General features: G+C 33.5%; 5 protein-coding genes across 5 annotated transcripts; 2 read left to right on the top strand and 3 right to left on the bottom strand.

Moving 5' to 3' along the window:
- Positions 1-7325: 7325 nt before the first annotated feature.
- Positions 7326-9122, bottom strand: LOC145139434 (uncharacterized). Its single transcript, XM_079073256.1, has one exon. It carries the CDS (start codon positions 9120-9122, stop codon positions 7326-7328), a length of 1797 nt encoding a protein of 598 aa, XP_078929382.1.
- A 455-nt stretch (positions 9123-9577) lies between these two features.
- LOC145139433 (uncharacterized) lies at positions 9578-10992 on the bottom strand. Its single transcript, XM_079073255.1, has 2 exons — positions 10573-10992; positions 9578-10507 (listed from the first exon to the last, which is right to left on the bottom strand). Exons 1-2 carry the CDS (start codon positions 10990-10992, stop codon positions 9578-9580), a joined length of 1350 nt encoding a protein of 449 aa, XP_078929381.1.
- A 1525-nt stretch (positions 10993-12517) lies between these two features.
- Positions 12518-13975, top strand: LOC145135757 (protein MKS1-like). Its single transcript, XM_079069979.1, has one exon. The coding sequence runs from the start codon at positions 12617-12619 to the stop codon at positions 13328-13330; it is 714 nt and encodes a 237-aa protein (XP_078926105.1). The 5' UTR covers positions 12518-12616; the 3' UTR covers positions 13331-13975.
- An 8893-nt stretch (positions 13976-22868) lies between these two features.
- LOC145137043 (S-adenosyl-L-methionine-dependent methyltransferases superfamily protein) lies at positions 22869-24333 on the top strand. Its single transcript, XM_079071184.1, has 2 exons — positions 22869-23326; positions 23501-24333. Exons 1-2 carry the CDS (start codon positions 22986-22988, stop codon positions 24156-24158), a joined length of 999 nt encoding a protein of 332 aa, XP_078927310.1. The 5' UTR covers positions 22869-22985; the 3' UTR covers positions 24159-24333.
- Positions 24334-24477: 144 nt separating this feature from the next.
- Positions 24478-26120, bottom strand: MFL1 (Mitochondrial substrate carrier family protein). Its single transcript, XM_079071183.1, has 2 exons — positions 24797-26120; positions 24478-24661 (listed from the first exon to the last, which is right to left on the bottom strand). The coding sequence occupies exon 1, from the start codon at positions 25991-25993 to the stop codon at positions 24812-24814; it is 1182 nt and encodes a 393-aa protein (XP_078927309.1). The 5' UTR covers positions 25994-26120; the 3' UTR covers positions 24478-24661; positions 24797-24811.
- Between the last annotated feature and the right edge of the window lie 543 nt (positions 26121-26663).

Genomic DNA, 26663 nt, shown 5'->3' with positions numbered 1-26663 from the left:
AAGAGTTGGTATAACTTCACATGGGAATTATAGTTGTGCGTTGTGGCCCCTTTACAATTTTGTTGAACTAATTCGAGTAATGGTAAAGGTTCAGACATACCCCAATGGGTGGGTTGTGTTTCTTCATAATCGGAAAAATAAAAAGGAACTTTTCCTGTTGTGCTTTTTGGGGTTGTAAGGGATCATTTTCCTCTTCCCCGCCTTCATGATTATCCTCATCAAATTCAGTGTAACTCTAAAAATGTTCAACTGGCTCTCCATGTGGAATTATATTACCATCATCAACCAACATCATTAGTTTTGCCTCATCATTCTCATATTCATCAACATCAACAGTAAGGTCAGCGTGAACAACAACCTTACATTTAGACCTATAATCACCCCCATGTATAGGGTCATTGTAAGAATGAACATGATTGGTTATCATAGGTAATAAATTACAAATTTGGTTACTTCCAGCACCGGAAGAACCATTTCCAGAACGATTTCCCCCGAGAAATCGATTAGTACCACTTTCCATAACAATATTAACAACAAATAATTGTACTGTGTTGGGAGGCATGGTAGTAACAAAACTAAGAAACTATCTAACATCACTATCGTCAAGAATCTGCATAACTATATTTGATCAAGGACATTGAAAAGATAGACAATTTTGATTAGTGTGTAACTTGGACTTGGAAGTAACCAACGTAACTAACCCAACGAAATTAATATCATTGTTTATATCTACACCAAAGCATGTGTAATTCAGAGCAAGATACTGCATACATCCGTTAATACGTTGCCATTTTCCTCCACTAGAAAATGGAACTCGAAAAAAACCCGTATACGTACTCATTCCGGAACATTTACTGAAAGTACCGAACACACAAATATATTAAACACACAAATGTATTGCATATTTGGAACAAAAACCCCAATTCTAGCTCTCCGGAATGTATGGTCGTTCCGGACGTCGTACGTGCGTCAAATTCCGGACCAAATTCCCATCAACTGGCACCCACTCCAGAACAAGATCATAAATACGTTGAAATATCATATTTCGAATGACAAATCCGGAACAAAACTACGTGCTCCGGAATATGATATTCCAGATCATGTGGTCAATTTCCCCCAAAAAAGTTGTTGGTTATTTTTATTAAAATGGTTGTTTATAAGGGTTAGATTACTTAATTTCCCAAAATATAAAGGCTTTTTAGCCTTGTAAAACTTGTAGCATCAATGATATCTCTTACACGTGCAGAGGGTGCAAATGTGAATGGAAATCTCTGATTCTTCACTTATGATTTTGTGTTTTCATGCTACTCTCAAGGTAATATTCGCTTCTAGTTATTGTATCTTGGGAAATAAATGTCTGATTGCAAGCGAATTTATTTTAAGAATACCGTATTAAACACAAGCCTCAATATTTTATGTGTTTTTGGTTGTTCTTTCGTATATTACTACTATTAATTTCATACATATTCAAGTTTTAGATGAAAACCATTAGGGTTGGGGCTTAATTTTGACACAAAAAAAAGTTACAAGGACATCAAATATTGGTGAATGGGAGTCTTGGACTGACAGACTGTAACCAAGATGGTCCCAATAAGAAAGAGTGGGAATTATTAGCATTTAGAATCATGGAAGATCACCACGATGAAATTCATTTTTTTAGTTTTTGTAAGTTCTTCCAAAGTACTTTAATGTATAGGGAAACATTTACGTGTGTTACAATCATATTGAGGTGTTTTTGGAGATCTAAGAAGCTTACGATAATAAATTAAGAAAAATCATTAGCTAAGGAATGAGGTAAGCACATAGTATTTTAAGCATATGTCTCCATATGACGTTGTACTTGTACTTTCATGTGACTTGTTGTACTGTACTATATATTATGCATTGCTTGAATAATATATGCACTTATTTGTGCATCATCTCAAGCAAATGTTTTATGATTAATCGAGTTTATAAATTATGAATGTCTTTTAAAATGTTTAAAGTAGGATTAACGAACTTATGCACCGTTCAAACGACTAAAGTAGGATTACCGATTGGTTGTTCTATTATGGCTCCTTTTTCATTTCATTTTATTTTATGGCTTGTCAATTTTATGTTAATTGTGAGCTGACATGTGAGGAGGTGTCAATCAACATAGTATGTGGTCACAACATCGTTGCAACTCGAGACGGCCTCAGTACTATAAATTCATGTCTAACTAGGGAAGGGTTGCCCCCGCTCTGCGGGGTCAATTTGTATCATAAATTTTTTTTCTAATTTTGTTGTATTGTTATGTTAATAATAGAACGTAAAGAAGAAACAAAACATATATACTACCAACTTATTTATGATCAGGAATAATTACATAGAAACATTCAGCTGTCTTTGGTGTTGATGCTATTTAAAGTTGTTTCTAGCATCTGATTTTTTTTTTGTGTATGAGTGTAGTTATTTGTGTGTTAGTCTGACGATTTGGAATGAAGGCTTATTCTAATTTATGGTCGTTTAATTTTACGTGGTAGGTTAGAGAAGTAATGATAACATTTAAATCTTGTTTATGTTTATTTCAATTTCTGACGTTTGAATGATCTTCGGGTTTGATATGGTGGTTCACAAAAGTTAATGAGGCATGTCTATGCTTTTAGGGTGGCGTTTCTTTAAGCAACTTTTTATTATTTACTATATATTACATGCGCTTATAGGTAAAAACGAAAGACTTAAACATCTGTGAACTTCTTCATCAACTGCTTGTATTTGCCAATTCGTTTGTGAATTGACCCCAGCATAAATGATGTATTGTCTTGCATGGATAGGTTTTCGGTATTTGCATCTTCAAGAAGATCTTTTATGATTTTGTAATTGCTACTATTTTCTTCTATAGAGAGATTGCTGTTAAAATCGTCATGGATTTTGGCTCCTTCTTCAATTGTTATTTGAACCGCCTCCATCATGTCACTGACCTCTCGTAGATGGGTAATCAGTTGTTGTAAAATTTCTCGAACTTGGACGTCTTTCATATTTGTGTAGTGTAGTATATGTTTTACTGTGTGTATGTCAAGTCATGCTTTGGTTCTTATATAAGTGATTCATATGGAGTTTTACTGTGCTTTTGTAATTCGTGGCATGATATGTAGTCTCATAGTCACATCAGTGTTATGACATGTATGCTTCAATTAACAATTTTGTGGCAATACTATATCTATTTTAGGTGAGTAGGTTATAGGATATGAAACGATGAACGCATATTAGAAAAGGTTTTTTTCTTGTTTTTTTATGTTATTTTTAATAACCATCCAACTTTCATTACTTTCATTGTAAGTCTATTAAAAGGATTGAAGAAACAGTTTATTATTTAATTAGATTTTGATATTAAGTGATAAAGACGTATAAAAACATGTTGTTTGTTTTTTTTTATTTGTTATCTAATTTCGTTGTAAGTACTTTTTGTATTTGAAATTTGAATTTAATGGTGTCAGTTTTGGTTATTGAAGCGTTGACACATTATTAAGACCGTGGTAATGACGTGTGTGATTAAAGTGACAGTTTGGTGGCGATACTATGGCTATCTAGGATGTATAGGTTACAAAGATCAATTACCTTCTGGTGTATGTAAAAGGAAATTTAATCTTATCGAAATTCATGATTAAATATCTTTAAAAAAAAAATACTATATAGGGAACTTTTTATATTGATATGTAATGTTATGTATTTGAATAGTATACATATTAACATTTAATTATAACAGTGGTTATTTAATTATACAGTATTGTAATATTTTTCGTAAATGATGCATATATTATTTTATTGGAACATATAATGATCTAAATGTCCTTGTCATGATTTTTATTTTATAAAAGAATTATGAGCTGATGACAAATACTTTTATTAATACGACTGCTTAAAAATAAATTTTTAAAGAAAAATATGAGTTATAAATAAAGTAATTTTTTTCATTGTATATAATTTATAGGTTCAACAACTATTAACTCATTTTAATATTGTATAATATTATTGTATCTTATATAAGTCTTATTAATTATCATCACGATATACTAATATAGTACAAAACATTTTAGTCATGGTTTTTTGTTGTTGGTTTCATATTATTGCATTTTACTAATGACAAATACTTTTATTAATAAGGATTAACCTATTTTAATATAATATATGTATGACCGTTTTACTATAATACTAAAATTTACAGAGACAATAATTTTTTTATAGTAATTCATTTTATATAACTGCTATTCTCATCATATACTAATAATATAGCACAAAAGATTTTACTTGTGTTTTTCTGTTACTGTTTTCATACAAAATGTGTATTACTTATTCTATTGTACTACAGTGCAAATAACAAAAAAAAAGTCGGAATGATCATTGGATTACGTTGTTGTTTACTGCACTCTACGTCCTCGCTTTTGTTGTTTTTTTGGTGCAGATTCAGCTGTATATGAATAAAAGGAGAGTTAGTTGCCTTTTTTTATTTTATTTTCTTATGTGAATAGAATGTATATGTAAGTACCGGTAGTGTCATATGATAGTTTCCTTGCTGCATGTGGTGTTTCAGAGGTTGTGGAAGTTGTTTCGAGGTTAGGATTGATCTGAACATTTGAAGATTGTGGAAGTTGTATTGGACTGAGTGGTGTTGCTATGTTTGTAGGTGCCAAAATTTATGTTGGTGTAACTGGTGTAAGTGTCTTATTTGGTGCGGTGATTTCATGCACATCAACAATTATAAAACGGATGTTTTTGGTGGTAGATCCTCTTAACATTTGAATTGACATAATTTTTGATGTGTCTTTGTGATTCATGATCATTGGTGGCAAGAACTTTCTATCACTTACATGGTCATCGGTTATTATTTTTTCCGGTGGACTGCCAATTAGTTTTCGGGCTGAGGCATCAGTCATTAGGGCAGATATGGAGCCTGTTGGATCTGTTAGATCTATAACTATTTTGTACCTGTATAGAGGTAAGCTATATTAGTAAGAGTGAATGCAGATTGGTTGTTTAGTCATTATAATTCTTTTATTATAATCATACTTACAGGAAAGTAGGCAACTCTGTTTTTCCATGAGCACTACAAAACCAGTAGTTACCTTTCCTGAAAATTGGATCCTTGCATGTTGGGCACAATACTTGGAACCAGTAATCTTTGAATGTGATTTTTGACAACACGCTTTTACACAGAATGTTTTATCCTATGGTTTTAGATCATCATAGTGTTATAACTGTGTTAATCATTTGTTAGGAAGTTGTTATTGAAGTATATAGCCTACCAGTAGGTCGTTATGATTTTTATTAATCAATTCATGCACTGTTATCAGTGGTCCGGAGAGTGTCGGAGTTGGTGGTGTAGGACCAGTAAACCTGCAGTCAGATTTTGGAAGTAAATTTTTTTATTAACATTTACTAAATATTTTTTAATAACCATAATGGACCTGTCGATTAAAAGTGTTGTCTCCTGTATTGGTGGATTAACATAGACGTGTGTGGCAGGTGATGATCCAAATCGTAGAGTTCCTGTAAAATGTGTGAACAATGTATGTCAATAGTTTTAAAGAGGATAATGTAATTATTTATATAATTGTTATTAAACTGCAAATACTGTTTGGTTATTGTTACCAACAATTATTGAACTCTTTATATTTGTAATTGCAACAATTGTTGTTGCAGGAGGAGGTGCCAACTGTTCACGTTTTAATTTTTCAGGAACATTAATACATTCTTTCCATAAACTGATTGCTGTTTCATCACCACTGAGTTTTATGTATAAGGGAACCATTAGAACCAGTAAAAATAATTTAAGAAACGATTAATGATGTATAAGTATATATTATGTACCTTTCATCTGCAAGAATTACAAGAATGAATTCCTCTCGATCAGCCTTTGTGCAATTTCTGATTTTTTTTAGCACACCAATGAAATCTGTTGTTTAAAATAAATTTTGGTTACAAATAACGTCTATATTAATATAACATCTTTTCTATAAATACCTGGATAATATGGAGGGTTTTCACCTAGGTCAATCAGATCAGTTTTAGAAACAAATCGAAACCAGGTTGTAGGGATTGTAATAGTGTCAGGAAAGGGAACAATTACAGACGCAAGGCCAACATCAATATAGATTTCATTTTCTAGAATTTTCTGATACTCTGCTAGATAGGGACATGTATATTCTGATATTGTATAGCAGTTGTGAATATGAAGAACTGATTCAATGTATCCTTGGTTGCTTCTTTGTCCCAAAATCTGTATTGCATCTCCCTAACGCATTAAAATGTGGGTACATCTTAGTAACAGTAAATAATTTTAGTGTATTGTTTTTATGTGAATTTGTGTGTACTCACATATCTGTCTACAGCAAGATACCATGTTTCATACCGACGGTAGTCTGATTTCCATTTTCGCAAGATCCGCACCTGTAATGGACCTCCTTCGCATGCATACTTTAAGTCAGATATGTTAGTCATAATGCTGTCAAATAAAACAACAAACCATTAGCTGTTTATTATATAAAATAATTATAATACACAAATAATAATTAGTAATGATGTTATGAACCTCATTACTGTTAACTCTGGATAAAAATTCTTTAAATACAACGTTTTTTGTCTGATTCTGGCATGTATTTTCATCATTGTTTATCAGAATTTTTAGTGAACAGGGAGATGTTGCTCTTGATAATGCAACGTACAGTTGACCATGTGTGAATACAGGCTGTGGCAAATAAATACCAATTTTCTTTAATGACTGACCCTGACTTTTATTTATCGTCATGGCATAACAAATTTTAATGGGGAACTGTTTGCGTTCAAAGGCAAATGGTAAGTCAGGAGGTTTGTGAATGAATTTTATGCGGGGTATGTATACACGCTTGCCAATGCATGTTCCTGTTATTATTATTGCTTCTACTACAGTTGGAAGTAGTTGTGAAACAATTAACCGTGTACCATTACACAAACCTTCCCTCTGGTTAATGTTTCTTAATAACATTACAGGAGCTTTTACTTTCAGCCTGAGGGCGTGAGGCGGGATCCCTGCAAAAGTTAACTGGTTTAGATATTCAGTTGGATATAAACCTTCCAACTCTGATGTATACTTGCCATTTGGTTGCATAGTGTCTGTGCTTTTTATAAACCCTTTCTTGGGTCGTCATCATTTCTAGAACTATTGTATTTAAGGCATCGGCAGTCTCATTTGTGGGACAGACAATAGCTCTTACAGACAAATCAGATGGTGATGGATTGCGCAGCAGATCATTTCCATATACAAAGAGTATTAATGTTTTTAAAGAGTCACTATCTTGAGGTATCAAAAGTGAATCTGGTATTTCTACTCAGCTTGTACTATGTGGATCATCTGTAGCGGGAATTCCTAAAGTCCCATTTCCAATATTAAGTAACCATTCTGCAAAAGCGGATATAGATAAGCCGTTAGTTACATCAGTTTCACAAGCTGCTAAACGCATGTTCTGATGCAATTTACAAATCTTAAAACACGACCACAGATACGAATTTGGAAGAGTTAATGCAATGATGTGAGTCCGAGTACTTTTTGGGGAAACTGGAAGTGTCTGACGGAAGTCTCCGCCAAGGAGGACAGAAATACCACCAAAAGGCCGGTTTTCACAATCCAGAACATCTCTAAGAGAGCGATCAAGATATTCAAAACAGCGTCGATCATTCATAGGTGCTTCATCCCATATAATGAGTGATGTTTGTTTTAGTAGATCTGCAAGTATTGTTCTTTTTTTTATGTTACAGGAGGTTTTTTCAGCCAGGTCAATGGGGATATTAAACCTTGAATGCGCAGTTCTTCCGGAAGGTAAAAGAAGGGACGCAATCCCATAAGCAGCAACCGCAAGTACAATTTTCCCAATAGACCGGAAATATGCAAGCAAAGTAGTCCACAAAAATGTTTTCCCTGTCCCACCATGACCATACACAAAAAGTAACACCTGCTTTTTATTTTGTTCAAATACCACAACAGTGTTATAAACATACATTTGATCTTCATTCAGTTGTAAAACCATTTGTGAATGTTGTTGCTGCAAAGATTCCTTGTCATAACTTGATTCTTCTAACAAAAGTCGGTTCTGTAGGATAGCAACAGCAGCTGGATTTGGCATGGGTAAATGGAAATCACCTAATGATTTTGAAGGTGTAGAAGACCTAAGCATGTTCTCCAACTCAAAAAGCAGTTGTTGTTGTACTACATCATCAGCTATGTGATACACTTTATCTGGGAAGTCAATTTTTAATTTCAACATGTAGTCGTCCATCATTTTGCGCCATGCATTTTCCCAAAGTAGTTGTGGATTACTTACTTCACAAAACAGCAGCAAATGGCAGAAAAGAGAACGTAATTGTGAAGAAGTAGCCCATAATGAAGCCTCTCCAAAAGCCGTTAACCATTCCATGTCTTCACCTATCAAACCTAATGCATTACATGCACTTCGAAAAGTTGGATGAAGATGACCAGAGACTGTACAAACATCTTCATAAGACTGACATCCCATCTGATGACAGAGCAACATACGAAAATAGAATAACTCTCCTGAAGATGGATGTACAAATACAAGTCTACCTATAGTTTTTGAAGATTCCAAAACTCTTTGTTCCCATTTTTTAAATTGAGGATCCCATGTATATCTGTTGGGGTAGTCAATATAAGTAAGATCATGACCCTTTGGATCTGTTATATTATTATCAAACCATCCAAGTAGTGGTGTCTTAGCAAAATCAGGAATACGAAGAACATCCTCTACTCCACCACTTTCCTTGAATACCACATACTGCATATTTAGTAAGTGAACAGGCAATGTCATGACAGGGGGATGCCGTCGATGAATGAAAAAGTTTAATATTCTCCATGCAGCTTCATGTGGGCAAATGTAACGTGCATCCAAGAAATTATGAACCTCATCTACAAGTGCGACTTGTGAATCAGAAGTACCAGTAACAGCTGCCTCACTTTTCTGAACAACGAACCTAACACGTTCAACTCCTTTTGAAATATATTTAAACAGATATTTGATCATCATATTCCATCCATAACACTCAACATTTATGTGTGCATTAAACCGACTACACAATCTCTTGTTGTATGGTACTAAATATCCATTATCAATCATAGTGCCACTTTGCATTATGTGATGTGCAATTGAGTTCCTTTTGTAGTGTGCGTACCCTTTTTTTTATCAAAACTTGTAGCATCATGAAAAGGTTTAGGAAAGTGCTTACTATATTTCCCATCCTTCATACAAGGAGCCTTATAATTCAGTGGACCACATGGGCCATGAATCATACACGTCGTTACCGTGTGATAGAGGGACGCTTCCAAGACAGGATCTGGAAGTTCTGCACTTATAAAGTTATCAATGTCAGCAGGCTGCCGAATACTATCTGATTTGGATACCCATAAAAGCGTGTGGCAATGCGGTAAACCTCTTTTTTGAAATTCTATAGTATACAAATCTGAAATATATAAAAAAAATATAAATAATTAAAAATCATAAACACAAAATAGAAGTAAAAAAAAAAAAAGAACACACTTACGTGCTTCAACTTTGCCAAAAGTTTTGTCCTCTTAAAGAAATGAAATGAAGGCCTTGACTTTCATTTCAAAAACTCTAGCTATCACATCAGCTCTACTATGAACATCATGTTGACTATAAGTTTCCATATACCGTGTTATTTCCGGCCACTTTACATTACATGTAAATGTAATAAAGTATTGTGGATTTCCATATACTCTACATATCGACAATGCATCCTGATAATGACTATACATATAACGGGGGCCACCAATAAACGATGCAGGTAAGAAAACCCGTTTACCAACAAATTTATTCTCTCTATCCCCTTTAGACAGAGCATCATAAAGACCAGATAGATAGTCAGACCTTAAATGTTCCTGGTTATTCAAAATAAACTGTAAACGATCTGCTTCAATACAGGTATAAGCATCAACCAGGTACTGCTGGAAAAGTCGACCCGAGTTAAGGATAAGAGAGTATATATCCCGACGCGCATGAATCTGATAACTATAATACATGTTTACTATTAGGTTTCTAATACGCGCAGCTGCATCACCCCGTAATTTCAAACGTGGACACCAGCCGTCCTCACCAAACGGAAACAGCAAAGGATATTGTAAAGGCATATAACTGGGATGTAGTTTACTCACTCGTTGAGGACGACCGGATTTAGAGTGAACAATAATATCATAGTTGGCTGAATTACTATCATCACCAGTAACAATACAACCTAAAGTGCCAGGAGCTGGTGAACCGTATCTACGATCATGAATGTTATTATATAAACGAACTGCATAAGACTCCATATTCATAACCTCAGCCATCTCCTTAGCTGTTTTAAATGTCTTAACATATTGATTGTGATTAGAAAGGGATTCCATCAGAACACGCACAATACCAGCATCCAAATCTTTCCTAGCAGGATCATGAAAGGCCTTTAATCGATTGGAAACCTCATTAGCAGTATCAACAACATACAACTGCAAAAATCTTGGACCTTTAGAATCATCAGGACATAAAGACCCTATCCAGTGATAAACCTGACCTGAAACCTTAAAACATAAGGGCCGCGACCATTATTAATATCCTTATCAACAACAGCTCCAAAAGATGTCATGGAAAACATACTATTATAACCTCTTATATCAGTAAAAAACTGAATATCTTCATAAAGTTTAGAAATTTCAAAAGGAGGCGTTAACGGAAGAGGCAAAACAACAGAACCCCCCTTACAACAGTGATTATACTTAGGATGATTGGTTTCATAACGATTTCTAAGTCTTTCCACAAACCAGAAAAGAGCTCCACAAAATTCACAAACACAAACACAATCACCACAGTCATAGTATGTAGGAAGACCACCATAAGAAATAAGTCGGGACCGTTTACTTGTACGCATAACAGGAGTAGCAGACACAGAGCACTCCCCAGACTCAATAATGCTACGCTTCTGAACCTTACGCATATGAACCAAGAAACGAAAGAAACATCAAAAGATAATGAACCGCAGTGAAGGGAAGCAAACAAAAACCCTAACAGAGGAAATACCAAAAACCGGGAAAAGGAGAAGCAGAAGTAAATTACCTGGAGCAAAAGATGAGGAAAAGGGAAAAGAAAGAAGGTCGACTAATATATTCAAGGAAGAAAAAGAAAAAGAAACGTAAGTTTGAGTCAAAGCAAGGGAATATGATGGAAATAAAGTGGTCAAAGTAAAAAAACCCAAAAAGTACCCTGGAGCAAAAGATGAGTAAAAGGGAAAAGAAAGAAGGTCGGCTAATAAATAAACGGAACTTTGAGTCAAAGGAAGGCAACATGATGGAAATAAAGTGGCGAAAGTAAAAAAACCCAAAAAAGTATCGTAGACAATGCTCCCCACTTTTAAGTTTATATATAATTAACACATACATTAATCATCGTTTGCCACCATCTACACCAAATTTCCGTTCATGTATGCTTAGCTGTTTATGGAAATTAATGCTTATTTGCTTTCATTTGCACTAAAATATCCTATAAATACGTCTTATTCGTAAGGTCAGAACAAGACCACTAAACACAAATTTATTATTCACTCATAAATGTCATTTAATTTTCATGTCCATCATAAAACAGTCAAATTTGATCTCGAGAAGACACCCAAAATATTTTGGGTTTTATGTAGAAAATTCTTATTATTTTGAAAAAATCTTTGACAAAATCATAAATATTTTTTTACATTATTTTTGGAAAATCACATAATCTTTCATTTCCCGTTAAAATAAAAAAAAAGATTTTTTTATTAATTTGAGCAAAATGTTACATAATCAGGATTTTTCTGTTTAAATTTTTTAAAAACTTTATCAAATTTTTTTTCCAAAAATAATAAGATTTTTCTACATAAAATCCATTTTTTTTCATGGATAACGTAAGGTTTCTAGACGATTTATAACTCAGAGCATCCACAATATAAATCTTAATATAGAAATTGAATATAAATCTTAATACTATAGAAATTGAATGATATTCAATGAACTAAATTAAATAATAATAAAATATCATTTTGAAACTCCATGAACATTGAGTTTACCTGTCAACTAACTTTTCAATAGAAATAAAAATAATTCTCAAATAAATATAATAAATTAGGTTTTATAATATATGGGTTGTTTAAATATAATTAATTAAATTTCATAGTGTACATTATATTATAGAAAAAATAGTATCAAACATAAAATACTATTAAGATAGTCTATTAAACTTTATAAAAATTTAATGGATTATAGAAGTACATTATAGACTTATAAACATGAATTTAAAACATGAAATTCCACCTTAATCTTTACTTAATGCTTACAACTTATTTATATCTATCAATTTGTATTATTTTGTTATTGTTAATTGCATTTTGAATAGTAAACGGAAAGTTGGAGTAAATAAACTTATTATTTATCCTCTAAAATAAAAAAATTCAAAACTTTTTGTTGACTTCAACCGTTTAAATTTGATGTTTGTCAGCTCATATTACTTCTTCAAACAATTATGGCATCATCATTGTTATCGCCACCACTTTTTCCTCTTTCGTAAAACATATCAACCCAAAAGAAACCATCACCATGGACTCGCCGGATTTCCCCTCCGGCACCGCCAAGTCTCCACGGTCACTTCAGGGCCCACGTCCTTCCCCTCTCAGAGTCCGGAAAGATTCCCACAAGATCAGAAAACCGCCGGTAGCTCCACCACCGCAGCACCAGCAACACAACTACCACCATCAACCACAACAAATCCAGCAGCAATACCGGCCGCCGGTCATCATCTACACCGTCTCCCCAAAGGTAATCCACACAAATCCAAACGAATTCATGACTTTAGTCCAGCGTTTGACCGGCCCAACCGCCTCCTCCCCGGTGGGTTCTTCTTTCTCTGCTTTCCACCATGACGGAGGTGCAGTTTCACCGGCGGCAAGATTCGCATCCACAGAAAAAGCGACAACCATGCCAGACGGTAGGAAAGTGCCGCAGACTGGTGACGTGGCGGTGGTGGAAGGGGTGGAGATAAATACCGGATTGGAGAAAGCCGGCTACTTTCCCGGAATATTGTCTCCGGGACCGACGTCACTACCTCCGATTCCACCTGGTTTTTTCTCCCCACTAGCAAATGATCAAAACCCACTTTGTTTTTTTCCTGATTTAAGCCCTGTTTTGCATAGCAACAGAAATTATAATTATTTGGAGAATAATAATTTTCTTATACAAAGCCCTTCAAATCTTCTTTCTCCATACATGATTTCACCCAACACCCAAAATCTCTTCAATAGCCTATTTGACTAGTTAAGATTCACACTTTCAAACTCAAATTCAAAACAAATATGTTGTATCATTTTATGTGATGACATTAATTTGGATTATGTGAGTTTAAGCAGTTAAAACACTAACCTTAATGATGAGTTACAAATTATGAGATACATAAAGTAAATATTTTATGTAGGAGATCATCTTTGTGACAAAGTCGTTTTTTTCTATATGGATACACGATTACCTCCCTACCTCATTATAGTAATGGAATTTCCGAGGTATGTTGTTGTTTATCAAGTAAATATTTTTTTTTTCTAAACAATAATTCTTAAAAATGTATACTTTTATTGTATACGCTTATTATGGATTAGTCGATGATAATCCTGGGAAATAGTATAAATGTGGAAATTTAGAGGGTCATTTTCCATTTAATATTTATATGGTTAGTTGGGACAGTTGGAGAAAGTTTAATTAATATTTATTATTGTTGGGTAGATGAAGATAATTAATTTTGAGGTAAAATATCTACTACAGTATTTATCTCTTTTCATTTCTTTGTTTCTTAGACCAAATTTTTGGTATATACATTCGTGGATTGTAATGTAAAATACTTTGGAAGTTTGGATGTACTTGTACTTAAGTTACTCGTTAAATTTATTGAACATTGGAACTCTTTATTAATTGGATATTTTTGTTGTAGACATGAGGTTTTTTTAAGTTATTATTTGACAATATAAGGTTTTATCATCATTTGTTGCATCTACATTTTGATTTTGATTATTTGTGATTATTATTTTTGAGTTGATGGAGACTCTTTGTTTCTTGACCTAATTAAAACCAATGAGAGTTAGTATTTAGTAATAGGGTCCCGGAGATTATATATCCAGATATAGTCCATAGATTTGAGCCGGTCTTCAGAGACTAGAGGTGTCCCAAGTTCCTTGTTTGTTGTTTTGTTGTTTTCTTCTCTAATGATGTGTCGTAAATGAGAAATCAAATACCTTTTTACATTTTATTCCTACTCATCCTCCTACAATATCAAATGTTGACATGTATCATATTTAATGACATATTTATTGAAATTAATACTAATTTAATCCACTTGTCATCATTTGATATGATAAGAGAATGAGGAGGAATAAAATGTAGAAGACTTTTCTAGATATGACATGGGCTTTATAAGCTCTAACTTGTATGCATGTTTAGGCATGTTTTTTCTTTCTATATATAATATATAAATCTAATGTATCTTGTAAATCGGACAATGATTAATAATATTATTTCTAATTTGTCTGTTGCGTAGCATATAATTACCATGATCATGTGAACCTCACATTGATTCTTATATTCTTTATTTTTCTTTGCATCTTCAATGGTGTGTTTTCGTTCATAAACCTAACAATTATTTGATTATTGCAGGCTTTATAGTCACATTTAAAATCAGTGAAAATTACAACTTCCGCCTATGTGGTATGTCAAAACTTATAGTTTTTGTCTTAGATATTAGGTTTGTTACATAAGTAGTCCTTAAAGCATCATTTTGTTGCATGTTTGGTGTGTGGACCGTTTAACTTATGAGGTGTTTGGGATACAGTTTGAAAAATGCTAATTGAGTTATTAACTCTACAAAAAACCAATAATCTTAAAAAAATGTTTGGAAAATAAAAAATTACTATTGAAAACAACTTTTCACTACCTTTAAAAAAGAGTTTTTTAAAAGTCACATTACTTACACTCCGTTAGATACGCATCTTTCCAGGTCCAAACAGATCTTTCTGGCTGAATGGATCGGAAAGACTGTTTGATTTGCATAAAAAAATGGGTCTTTCCCAGTAAGATATGTCTTTCCGAGAAAGCCCCAAAATCATATCTTTCTGGCTGAATGGGCTGGAAAGATAATTATGCACCAAACCTTGCATCTTTCTTTCTTTATTGGATTATTAATTTTTTTAATAATTTTTTTTTAAAATTATTTTTATTGAATTATTACTTTTTAATGTATTATTTTATATTAAGAAATATTATTTTAATATATAATATTTATGTATTAATAAATATTATTTTATTGGATTATTAATTTCTTTTAAATAATTCTTTTTTGGATTAATTCTTTTTATTGGATTATTATATATTCATAAATATTATTTATAATATATAATATTTATATATTAATAAATACTACCTTATTGGATTATTAATTTCTTTTAGTTAATTTTTTAAATTCATTTTTATTGGATTAATTCATTTTTTTTGGACAACACCACCACCATCCTAATTTATTTTAAAAAATCTCATCCATCCCACCACTATCGGACATAAACCGGATCATTTTCATCATTCAGCATAGTCAATCAGATGTACAATCAAACAACATGGTTTCTTTCCCAGTCAGAAAACTTTCCCAGACAACACTTTACCATACAACACTTTCCCAGACAGAAACTATCAAACGGGACCTTACTTTTGAAAAGTCATTATGACTTATTTACCTAAAATGATTATAAGCTTATCTAATCATTTGTTTTAAAAAAAGTGTTTATCAATGTGTAGTTTCCTATTACCACATAACTACATAAGTTATTTCACACTTATTTAGAAAAAAAAAATTTGTCACCTGATAAACATATTTATCAAAAAGTGCTTATTAAGTAAATAAACAATCTCAAACACCCCTTCTTGGTGCATCCGCTAAGTCCATGTTAAATGGTCATTTTGCCATGATTTCTTAGTTCTTCATCTTTATCGTCTTCATCTTCAACAAACCCTAAATTCAAACATAATTTAACCAAAAAATAAAAGTAATATCTAAAATAAATATCGAATCAAATTAAACTGAAAACCCAAATTACTATATAAAGAAATCAAAATCAAAATCCTAATTTTGTAAATAAACAAACCCAAAATAAAAAATTAAGCCTAAGTTTAAATGATCTCTTTGACTACATTTAAAAAGGTCATGACAAGGTTTGCAATGTAGAGAGCGATTCTAATGTGATAGATGAATCTATTGTCAAATGTTGTCGCCATGATCCACATGATTGCTTCAAAAATTTTTTGGGATTTTGTGCATTTGTCTGTGTTTCAATTAATTTCGGTTTTACAGGGTTTATAAAATGCTTCCACAACAAAGTGGGTCTAAACATCTTCTTAGAGAATAATAGATTATATTTTAGGAGTTTAGCTACTAATTAGAACTAGATCTAGTCACGTTGATTCTACATTTGATGGTCCCAGATAGACTCATTCACCTACAATATCGATAATAACAAGTATACACACTATAGAGGGGTGTTGAATACAATAAATTTCAACAGTTAATAATAATCTTTTGTAAAACTGTTCGATTTAAAGCATAAATATTTGTTATGGAACAAACCTTAAAGGACAAGGTTTAAATTGGTACCACCATACAACTCCTTGACATATACTTCTATTTTAATATTCTAAATGAATACAAAATAAAAGTACAAATATTAAAGATCATGGAAGAAACATCCTTGTAGTACTTTCTCCATACTTAATTCATCGATATATAATGAAATACCTCAAACATTAGAACATTAGTGACTATTAAGTTGGCTTCTATATGCAAGTAGATATCTCAAAATTTATGAAGTTTTTTATCATGAGATTTTCATCGAAATGTATGCAATAAATATGATGTTAGGCACACCCTAAACTCCCAAAGATCTTTAAAGAATTTTACTTTTGTGAAAATTTTGATCCATTTTAGACATTTTCATAGTTTCTCTTAGGAAAAATATGTCATTGGTTGTAATTATTACAACCCTAATCTAAATCTAATACATGGAAAAGAAAATTCTTGAATGAACCTTTAATATGTTTGGTAAAAGAAAGTATATGTATATTTTTAATAAAAAAAGTGCAATGTGGCCCAATTTGCTTTATATTAAAGGGAAGTGATTCGGACACAACAGTTTTTTACCATACACAACAATTTATGCATTATATAGTTGTACAATACAATATTTTAAAGCATCAATTGTTGTGTATGGAGAAATATTGTTGTGTACGGATCAACTCATTATATTAAACCATTTGATCTTCTATGAATCTTCTAAGCTAACGAAGGTTCTAAAATCAGTTCTAGATATTTATATACTCTAGCTAATCTATGATAATCGAGAGCTCTCTTCACTTTTGATCTTTCTATGATCTGAAGTCAGTCTTTATCTAGTCTAATACCTTAATCGGATTCTCTTCAGTAAGCTTGAGATTTAACTATTCATGTAAATAGTTTAATATCATTACTAACTAATCAATATCAATTCTTCAAATAAGTCAAGAGTATCTTAGCTTCAACTGGTGGTTAGCTGAGAAACTTAACCTTGTATTATTTTCTAAATATAACTCTAAAATATAACTGAGTGTTGATCATTAATTAATATATATAAATGAATATTTAAGTAGTACAATATCCCTTACTTGATGATGAAAACACATATACAACAAATAATTAAAAATAATATAAAGATACTTAGAAAAAAATAATGTCTCAAGGAACATGAAAAATATCAAGTCAATTTGACTTGATAAGTATCGACCCATACTTTTTGTTCTTCGGGTTCCTTTTCTTTTTGTAATATTTCTTTGGTTGTTCATTGATAATGTAGTACAAAAACAAAATGTACAAGATATTACTATAAGTTAAATAGTTGCGGGATAGTAAAAGTTTTAACTAGGCTTCGATCCTAGATACGTTTACAATTTCTTCCTCTTATGTAATAACAACATGTATCCTTCTTAATATAAGGGATATATCTTTAAAGAGCACTTGAAAGCAAAGTCATTTGTTAAAAGTATCTTATATATCTTCTTTAGTACATATGTATTAGGGCATCCACAATCCATTGAACTATATAGAGTTCAATGAATTGCCACATCATCCATTAAACATCTATACAATACCACCCACAACCCATTAAACACCTATTCAATCCTAATCACCACTTTATTCCTTCTATTGAACCATTCAATGATCATTCAACTCCTCCATTCAACTCTACTCCATGTCATCACCCACACTCCATTCAACTCCTATTCAATCCTAGTCATCATCCTATTCAACTTTTATACTACTTGCATTGTAGATGATCTTACATTTATTAATATCATTGACTCTTAACAATTTTATCATGCCCTTGGTAGCCTTAAAATAGCATCCCCGTGTCATGATCTTGTATAACATCACGTGGATGTACAGTTACCCATTATGAAGAGTTTGATCAATAATCATTAGAGTGGTGTCTTCTAAATGAAGAGTAACAACAAAAGCCTTTTACATCATAATTGGATATTTGCCTTTAATTTACTTTTGTACGATATTTGTAATTTCTCCCATTACATAATCTGAGGGGATATGAGTGTTGTCTTGCATACATAAAATTATACATTGATCTTGTAGATGTCTCTTAGTACCCATTATTATGTAATTGTTGTTAGATTTGATGTGCAAGATATAAGGAATTTATTATACAACTAATTATATGTAAACCTATGGGGTAACACACAAAGAGAATTAAAATATATGAAATAAATAATATATTTATAGGTGATAAGTTTATTATTTGCTAACCATTATAAATAAATAAAGGGTAAATTACACGAATGGTCCCTATGGTTTGGGGTAATCTGCGTGGTTGGTCCCTGGAAAGAATTTTTAACTCGGGTCATCCCTACAATTTGTTTTTGTTTCGGATTTAGTCCATTTTTGACTTGAAATGACCACATTACCCTTCTTGATACTTTTAATCAGATTTTATTATTAAATTAATATTTAAAAACATTAATAAAATGAGAACCCGATCCCACCATCTCAATAGTCACTCCACCTGGTCATCGCCGACACCTGCAACACCGTCACCGCTTTCGGTATCCTCCACTACCACCACCGCCGGTCTCCTCCACCACCACCACTACCTAACTTATAGCTACCCTCTCTGAAAAAGTTGAAACCAGAAATTTGTGTTTTTCTTTCATTGACATCGAAAGTTTTTGCCCCTGCATCCTGTAATCACTCCAGCAAACACCCACAAGCTCCTATTCAGCTATCGTACATTAGTTCTTGCTAGCAAAACCAACAAAACAAAATTTAGATACCATATAAAGCTAAACAGTGATTCTGATTCCTGATTCATATACAACCCCTTTCCGATTTCTAATTCCCACACACAAAACCCTAATTCGCAACCCTATAAACCATATTATCATCTACCAGATTCCTGATTCAATAGTATTTGCTCCACCCACCACCAAATTCTAATTTGCAGAACCTGAAACCAGATCAGTACACAATACAATTGATTTGTAAATAGCAAGATTATCGAATAACCAGTAATCAATACTCGATTATTGCAAATTAACCATCGATGTTTGTTTACTGGCGAAATAGAGAGGGGCAGAGTATATCGACGGAGTAGAGAGAGGTCGATGGACGATTTGTGGACAATAGTGGTTGGTGGATGCTGCTTGACGTTGACGATGGGGCAGGCGGCAACAACATCGTGGTGAATCGCAGGCTTGCAGTGATATTTAAGTCACAAAGCGGTTATTTTGGGGTTCCATCATCGATGAAGTGAAAGGTGGAAAGGGAGAGAAATCAGATGCAACTTGCCAGTGAAGATATGAGAGGGAGGAGTTCAAGTCGCCGGTGAGGAGGGTCAGGGAGGCAAACTCGATAGTGAGGAGGTGAGGATATAAGATGCAAGGTGCAGAATACCAATATGAATTGTTTTAACAAATACATTTTCTAAATAAAAAATTAAAAGTAAAAATCTGAATATTAAATTGAAAGGATAAAATTGTCTTTTTATGTTTAATAGGGACCAAACGCGTGATAAAAACATATAATAGGGATGGTACGAGTTAAAAATTCTTTCTAGGGACCGACCACGCAGATTACCCCAAACCATAAGGACGATTCGTGTAATTTACCCATAAATAAATAATAGTTTATTATTTTATAAATAAAGAAAATAAATAAAAAAATAGTTTATTTATCAATATTAATAAATAGTTTATTTGGATTGGTTTCTTATGATAAACTGTATTTTGCAATTGCGTATCTAGCATCTTGTTATAGTCTTTTTTTGGTGTAATACATTACACTATTAAAAAAAATAGATAAATAAATAAAAAATTAAGAGCCACTTATTTAATTAGAAGTAATTAATTGACTACCTTTAGGTTTAATTAAGTAAATGTTTGTATGACTTTCTGAAATCCCAACCAATTGATACAAATATTACCATAATTAAATGTTAAATGCATTTATTATGGAGCTTATTAATGTACTTCACATTTAATTATGACAATATTTCCCATAATAAATGAATTTCATATTTAATTATAGTAATATTTGTGATAATTAATGATTCTTATATGTGCCCTTAGTGCACATATTAGAAAATCCCTAAAAGAAACTATGGTTTACCATGTTTTTTCATACTACGGTTGAGCAAAAATCGATCCAAACCAATCGAGCAGAAACTAACGCAACCCATTAAACTAACCTACATGTATTATTTTATAATTTGATCATATATTCTTTATTTCTTTTCTTTTCCCACCGCTAATGGATATTGGAAAACGTCACAATGAAGCCACGAACCTTAGAATCTCCAAACCCAAATTGAAATAAGTCTCTAAGTCTCTTGTAGTCTTCACCTTAAATCCTTGTCTTAGACTATTGAGGAACACTAAGACAAGTTGTCTTCGTGACGACCGATGACTTACGTTGACGATTAACGAACACAAAGACAAAGTCATGAACCCACATCTTTCCTGCTTTGCGGTTGCTACTTGTCCTCGAACCGTGTTTTGTTAAATACACATTTCATTTGGTCTATTTTTCCATAAGTTTTCACCCACATTGGAATTTATCGAATATGCAAGTTTTTAACCTCTTTTGTACAAGTGTTTAAGTTCTTTTGTTGTTAAATCAACTTTTCATTCTTATATGATATATTCACATTGATACTATGTTATTGTTAGTCACTTCAATGCATCTATCTTTTACAAAATTATACAAATAGTGGACCTGATTGGATGATTGTAAAAAATGATGGTGGAATTGATTGTATGGTTGAAGAAGTCGTGTTAAAGTTTTTTTATAATTTCAACTTAAACTTTCAGTTTAGATCTGTGTTTATCTTTAACGAACTTTTAGTGACGTTAAAGTTTTATTGTCTGTTTTTTTTATTGTAGAATTCATACTTTTACCATTTCTTAGTTAATAGTTATTCTAGTATATTAAACTAGATAAAATTTCGTTTATAACAGCATACTTTCATTGGGTTTGAACCCAAAAACCTTAAAAAAAACCGTGAATTCACAAACCCACTTTTTCAAACCGAAAACCCATAAAATTGAATCCATCTAGTTTTTACAACCCAAAAAAACCCAATATATACGGTTTAGGTTCGGGTTTAGTCCAAAACCAACTTACTGTCGCCCCTAAAAAAGGGGATTATGACCCTAGATGGTAACTAAGTATTGAGTTTGTTTTCATTTGGTCCCCTTTTTTTTGTATCCAATATACCATCGAACTTGTTGTTTGTGTTCACCATAACCCTTTTGACCGACTTTTGACCTGTGATAGTCAGTCAAAGGTTATGGTGAACACAAACAACAAGTTCGATGGTATATTGGGTACAAAAAAAGGAAATGGACCAAATGAGAACAAACTCAACAGTTGGTTACCCTCCAGAGTCATTTTCCGTTTACTCATTTACAGAAAATCTCACGCCATCTCTTGCTCATATTAATGACTTTATAATCTTGTACATATTGATGTTGTATCTTATCCCATGAATTCGATCTTAAAGCCAAGTAAACTCAAAATTCACAGCACTTGTGATTCCATTCGTTTGTAGACTTGTCCAGAATCCATTCACAGCACCTGCTCAATCAAGATTCTCCTAATAAATATTCAAGTGTATTACAAAGTTCTACATGTATGAATAATGTTATTTCGTAGGTTATGTTTTAAAGAGAAGCAATAATGAATCTCATAAAGTCATTAATATGAGCAAGAGATGACATGAGATTTGCTGTAAATAAGTAAAGGGAAAATGATTGTGGAGGGTAACCAACTGTTGAGTTTGTTCTCATTTGGTCAATTTCCTTTTTTTGTACCCAAATAACATCGAACTTGTTGTTTGTGTTCACCATAACCCTTTGACCGGCTATCACAGGTCAAAAGTCGTTCAAAAGGGTTGTGGTGAACACAAACAACAAGTTCGATGATATATTGAATTAAAAAAAAAATAAAGTGACCAAATGAAAACAAACTCAATACTTAGTTATCCTCGAGTCATTTTCCCCTTAAAAAAAAAAAAAGAAGCTCATATTACCATCGTATCACAGTTGGCATGTACCCAAGTTTAAGAAAGTCTCAAACTCACCTATTTGATCATATGGCGATCATTCACATTTGATCTAAGATATATATACTTTTTTTTAGACTGCAATTCTTCAATAAAAAAATTATTTCTGCTTTTGTAATGATAATGATAGCAAATTAGCAAAGTTCGATCTAAATTATATTTTTTATATTTTGATTTTTGTTGATTGGAAAAAGAAAAAGCAAATAAACTATAAACCCCACGAGAGATAGATCTAAGACACCGACTCCTTCACCAGGCTGGTAGTGAATACTCGCCACTCTCACATGGCTATCTCATCGTCTTCATCCCCAAAGGGAATTGTAATACCGGTACCGGTGTTGGTGCTCTCCGCCGCCGGCGCCGCCATCTTCCTCTTCTTCCTCCTCTCCTCTCTCTCTTCTTCACCGACCTCCTGTTCCTGCCCCACCACCACCACCACCACCGCTTCCACTGCCGTCGTCCAAACTAGTAGACAACAACCACAAGAACGGATCTCGGCTTCGGAAGATGACATCGATTGGGTGAAGACCCAGATCGAAGTGAATGGACTGCATATGCAGGATAATGTGCTCCGCAAGGGTATCAATCCTCGTACTCGCGCCCAACAGCTTCAGGATTTGATCCAGTAAATTACTCAACTATCTGTCTTCTTTTTCATCTCGTTTTGCAATCACTGCAATTTTAAAACCGAATTGAACAGTTGTGTACTATAACAAATTGAAATCAGTGGTGCTTAATCTTTTGGCATGATGATATTAATTAGTAGATCTATTATTGACTTGTTTCATCACAATTATAGGTACAAAGGGATATCACATTATGAAGAAGAAGAAGAAGCAAAGAACCACACAGCCTTTCCATGTCCAGGTGAACTCCTAGTAGAACAACACCACAGTAACTATGGAGAACCATGGGCTGGTGGGAGAGATGTATTTGAGTTCCTTGCAGAATCCTCTCACTTAATTCCAGAATCCCGTGTTCTTGAAATCGGATGTGGTACACTTCGAGTTGGCTTACATTTCATCCGATACTTGAATCCAGAACACTTCCATTGTTTAGAAAGAGACGAGCTCTCTCTCATGGCTGCATTTAGGTATGAACTTCCTGCACAAGGGTTGCTTTATAAACGTCCTTTGATCTTGAAAGGTGAAGATATGGAGTTCGTGAGATTTGGGTCTGGATTTATGTATGATTTAGTGTACGCGAGTGCTGTGTTTCTTCATATGCCTGATAAGCTTGTGTGGATTGGATTAGAGAGATTAGTAGGTCGATTAAAGCCTTTGGATGGAAGATTATTTGTGTCTCATAATGTTAAGTTTTGTTCAAGATTGGGTGGAGATGAATGTAGCAAAAGATTGAAAAGTTTAGGGCTTGAGTACATGGGAAAACATACACATGATAGTTTATTGTTCAATCATTATGAGATATGGTTTGAGTTTAGAAGATTTACAATGTAAAGATTTCGTAATTTGGTTTCTTTTGTTTGTGGAAACCATGTAAACTTTTAAGTTTTAACCTCCTTAGGCTACTCATACAGATTTTGATGTCATTTTTAATTCTTTGAAGGAGGAAAACAGAGGTGCAGTTGTATAATGTAACACACATTGCTTAAATGAACAATCCATTTGTTTATTTTTGTTATTACTTAACAATTTAACATTGTTGATTTGCACAAGGGTTTATGTCATGACTTAGCAACCAACTTTTGCATGTTAACATTTATTTCAATTTGTAACACCACGAATTTCAAAAAATAACTTACAAAAACTCTTCATGTAAAAAAAAGTGTCAACAAAATAAATGGTAACTAGCCAAATCGGCAAATAAACAGTTATGATTGGGTGTTACATAATCATCATAAATACATCTAGATATCTCAAATATATCTAATACAAAAAGCTATCTTCCTTTTATTATATCATTCCTCCAAACATACATCTTCCACACTTTCCTCGATTATCTGGAATACACATCAAAAAAGAAAATAAGTGTTAGAGCCTAGTGAAGACAATACCTTATATAAACATATCAAATACAATGATTAAAACACTTGGATGAATTTGTAACTTCATGAAAAAGTGAAAACAGAAATTACCATTAAAGAAAGGCTTTAGGTGGAAGTGACAACTCCAGTAGAAGCAAGATCAAGCTCCTTTCTCCTAAGATACTCATGCAAAATCGTAAGCCTAGCTGTCTCAAATGCAAAATACCCTAAAGCTGAAAAACAAGCACTATGAACAACTCTAGGTCCCATTCCTCTTGTGAATCCTACCCACCCTTCTTCCTTCAAAATCTGCTTCACCATTTCAGAAACACCGTAAGAAATCTTTTCTGAATGAATCTGAGTCATCAACCTGGTTTTCATTACATCCAATGGTGTTGTCAATGAAGCAGAAATGGCACCAGCTAATGCCCCACAACAAACACTCTGAAACGCCTCCAAATTGGGCTGTTTCGTCTTCCTCAAAACTGCAGCTTTTAGGTACTCGAAAGATGAATAGCTCAAAACCCCAGCAGGCAAGTTCCTCAGCAATGTCGCTGAGTAACCTGCGTACAAACCCAAAACGCCATCTTTCTCCAAAATCCTTAACAAAACCTCCCAAGATCTACCTTTTGCTCCTGCTTGCATTCGTTGAGTGATTAATTCCTTCGGCACCATAATAGCTGAAGACATTATGTTACCCATTGCACCAGCTGTTGGAGGGATTAGAACAGATGGGAAATTCGGCAATTTCGACAACACCGATTTACCGAATTCACAGGTCCCAAAGTAAATGGCGGAAGAGGCGGTTGACCCGACAATAACAGCGGAAACGCCTGAATAAAACCCTAGAATTCCCTTGCTTTGAAAGGTCTTGACGACGGCATCGAGGGTGTTGTCGTAAATCTTAGATGCACCTTTGGTTTGTAGTTTTGTTTTGATGGTGTCGAGTGGGTGGAGACACACGTACGTGAATGCGCCGGCGATTCCGCCGGCACCGGCGCCGATGAGGGCGCGTTCGAAAACTGAAAGGGTCTTGAACAGAGCGATAGACTGGGGTGAGCCTCGAGTGGTGGGTTTGAGCCAGTTTAGAGATTGGGGTTTATCGAATTGAGATTGTGAGGTTTCTAATGAGATTGATGTTGATGCGAATTTGAGATTGGTTGACGGTTGTCGTGGTGATGGCGATGACAGGATAACGGTGTTGATATGGGTGAAGAACGAATTGAAATCGGTGATGGGATTGGATTGAGTTGGGTAAGGGGATATTGAGTGGATGAGGGAGAGTGATCTAGAATTGGGATTTTCCATTGGAGAAGAGTTGTTAAGAGTTCTACCGATTTGTTTTTGGTGTATTTGCAAGGTTTTCAGAAGGAAGCGCCACCAACCGAGTCCGAGGACGTGCTCAAACGCAGGGCTTACATTTTGTGGTTACTTTCCAAAATAGTTTTTTCTTCAATTACTTTTACACAAAAGCCTTCAAGCTTGTTAAAATTTGATCGTTTAAATTCTTCATTACTTGGTGATATTTACACAAAAGCATTTAAGTTTGTTAAAATTTGACGGTTTAATCTTATATACAAATTTATATGTAATAAAGTAGTTGAGAAGCATTTGTCACTAATGCTTTTTTTTTTATCAGATGACTCTCTACACTTTCGGTAGCCTTCCTTTGTTGGAGGACAACATGACTCATACCCGATGAAACACATACCCCTTAGCGCCTATGCCACGGTGAAGCAGATACTCCTCAGCGCCTCCTAGTCTTCCCCGGTGAAGTAGATACCCTTCAATATCGACGCCACGATTAGGCTGGCACCCGACAATTGAGGTGACCAGTCAGAAAAGACGGTCACCCGGGGATAGCTGTAACCAACCAAGTTGCGATTTACCCAAAGTCACTTGTCTTTCAAGTTTTTCATGGGCGCTTTCTATTTAACAATGAACATATGGATGTCTCGCCTTTGAGAGAAGGTACGGA

The sequence above is a fragment of the Lactuca virosa genome, chromosome 9 (genome assembly GCF_052849685.1).
Source record: "Lactuca virosa cultivar CGN04683 chromosome 9, Lactuca_virosa_CGN04683_v6, whole genome shotgun sequence".
NCBI classification, from domain to species: Eukaryota; Viridiplantae; Streptophyta; class Magnoliopsida; order Asterales; family Asteraceae; genus Lactuca; species Lactuca virosa.
Note: the sequence above shows the minus strand (reverse complement) of the source record. Positions and strands in the feature narration are given on the sequence as shown.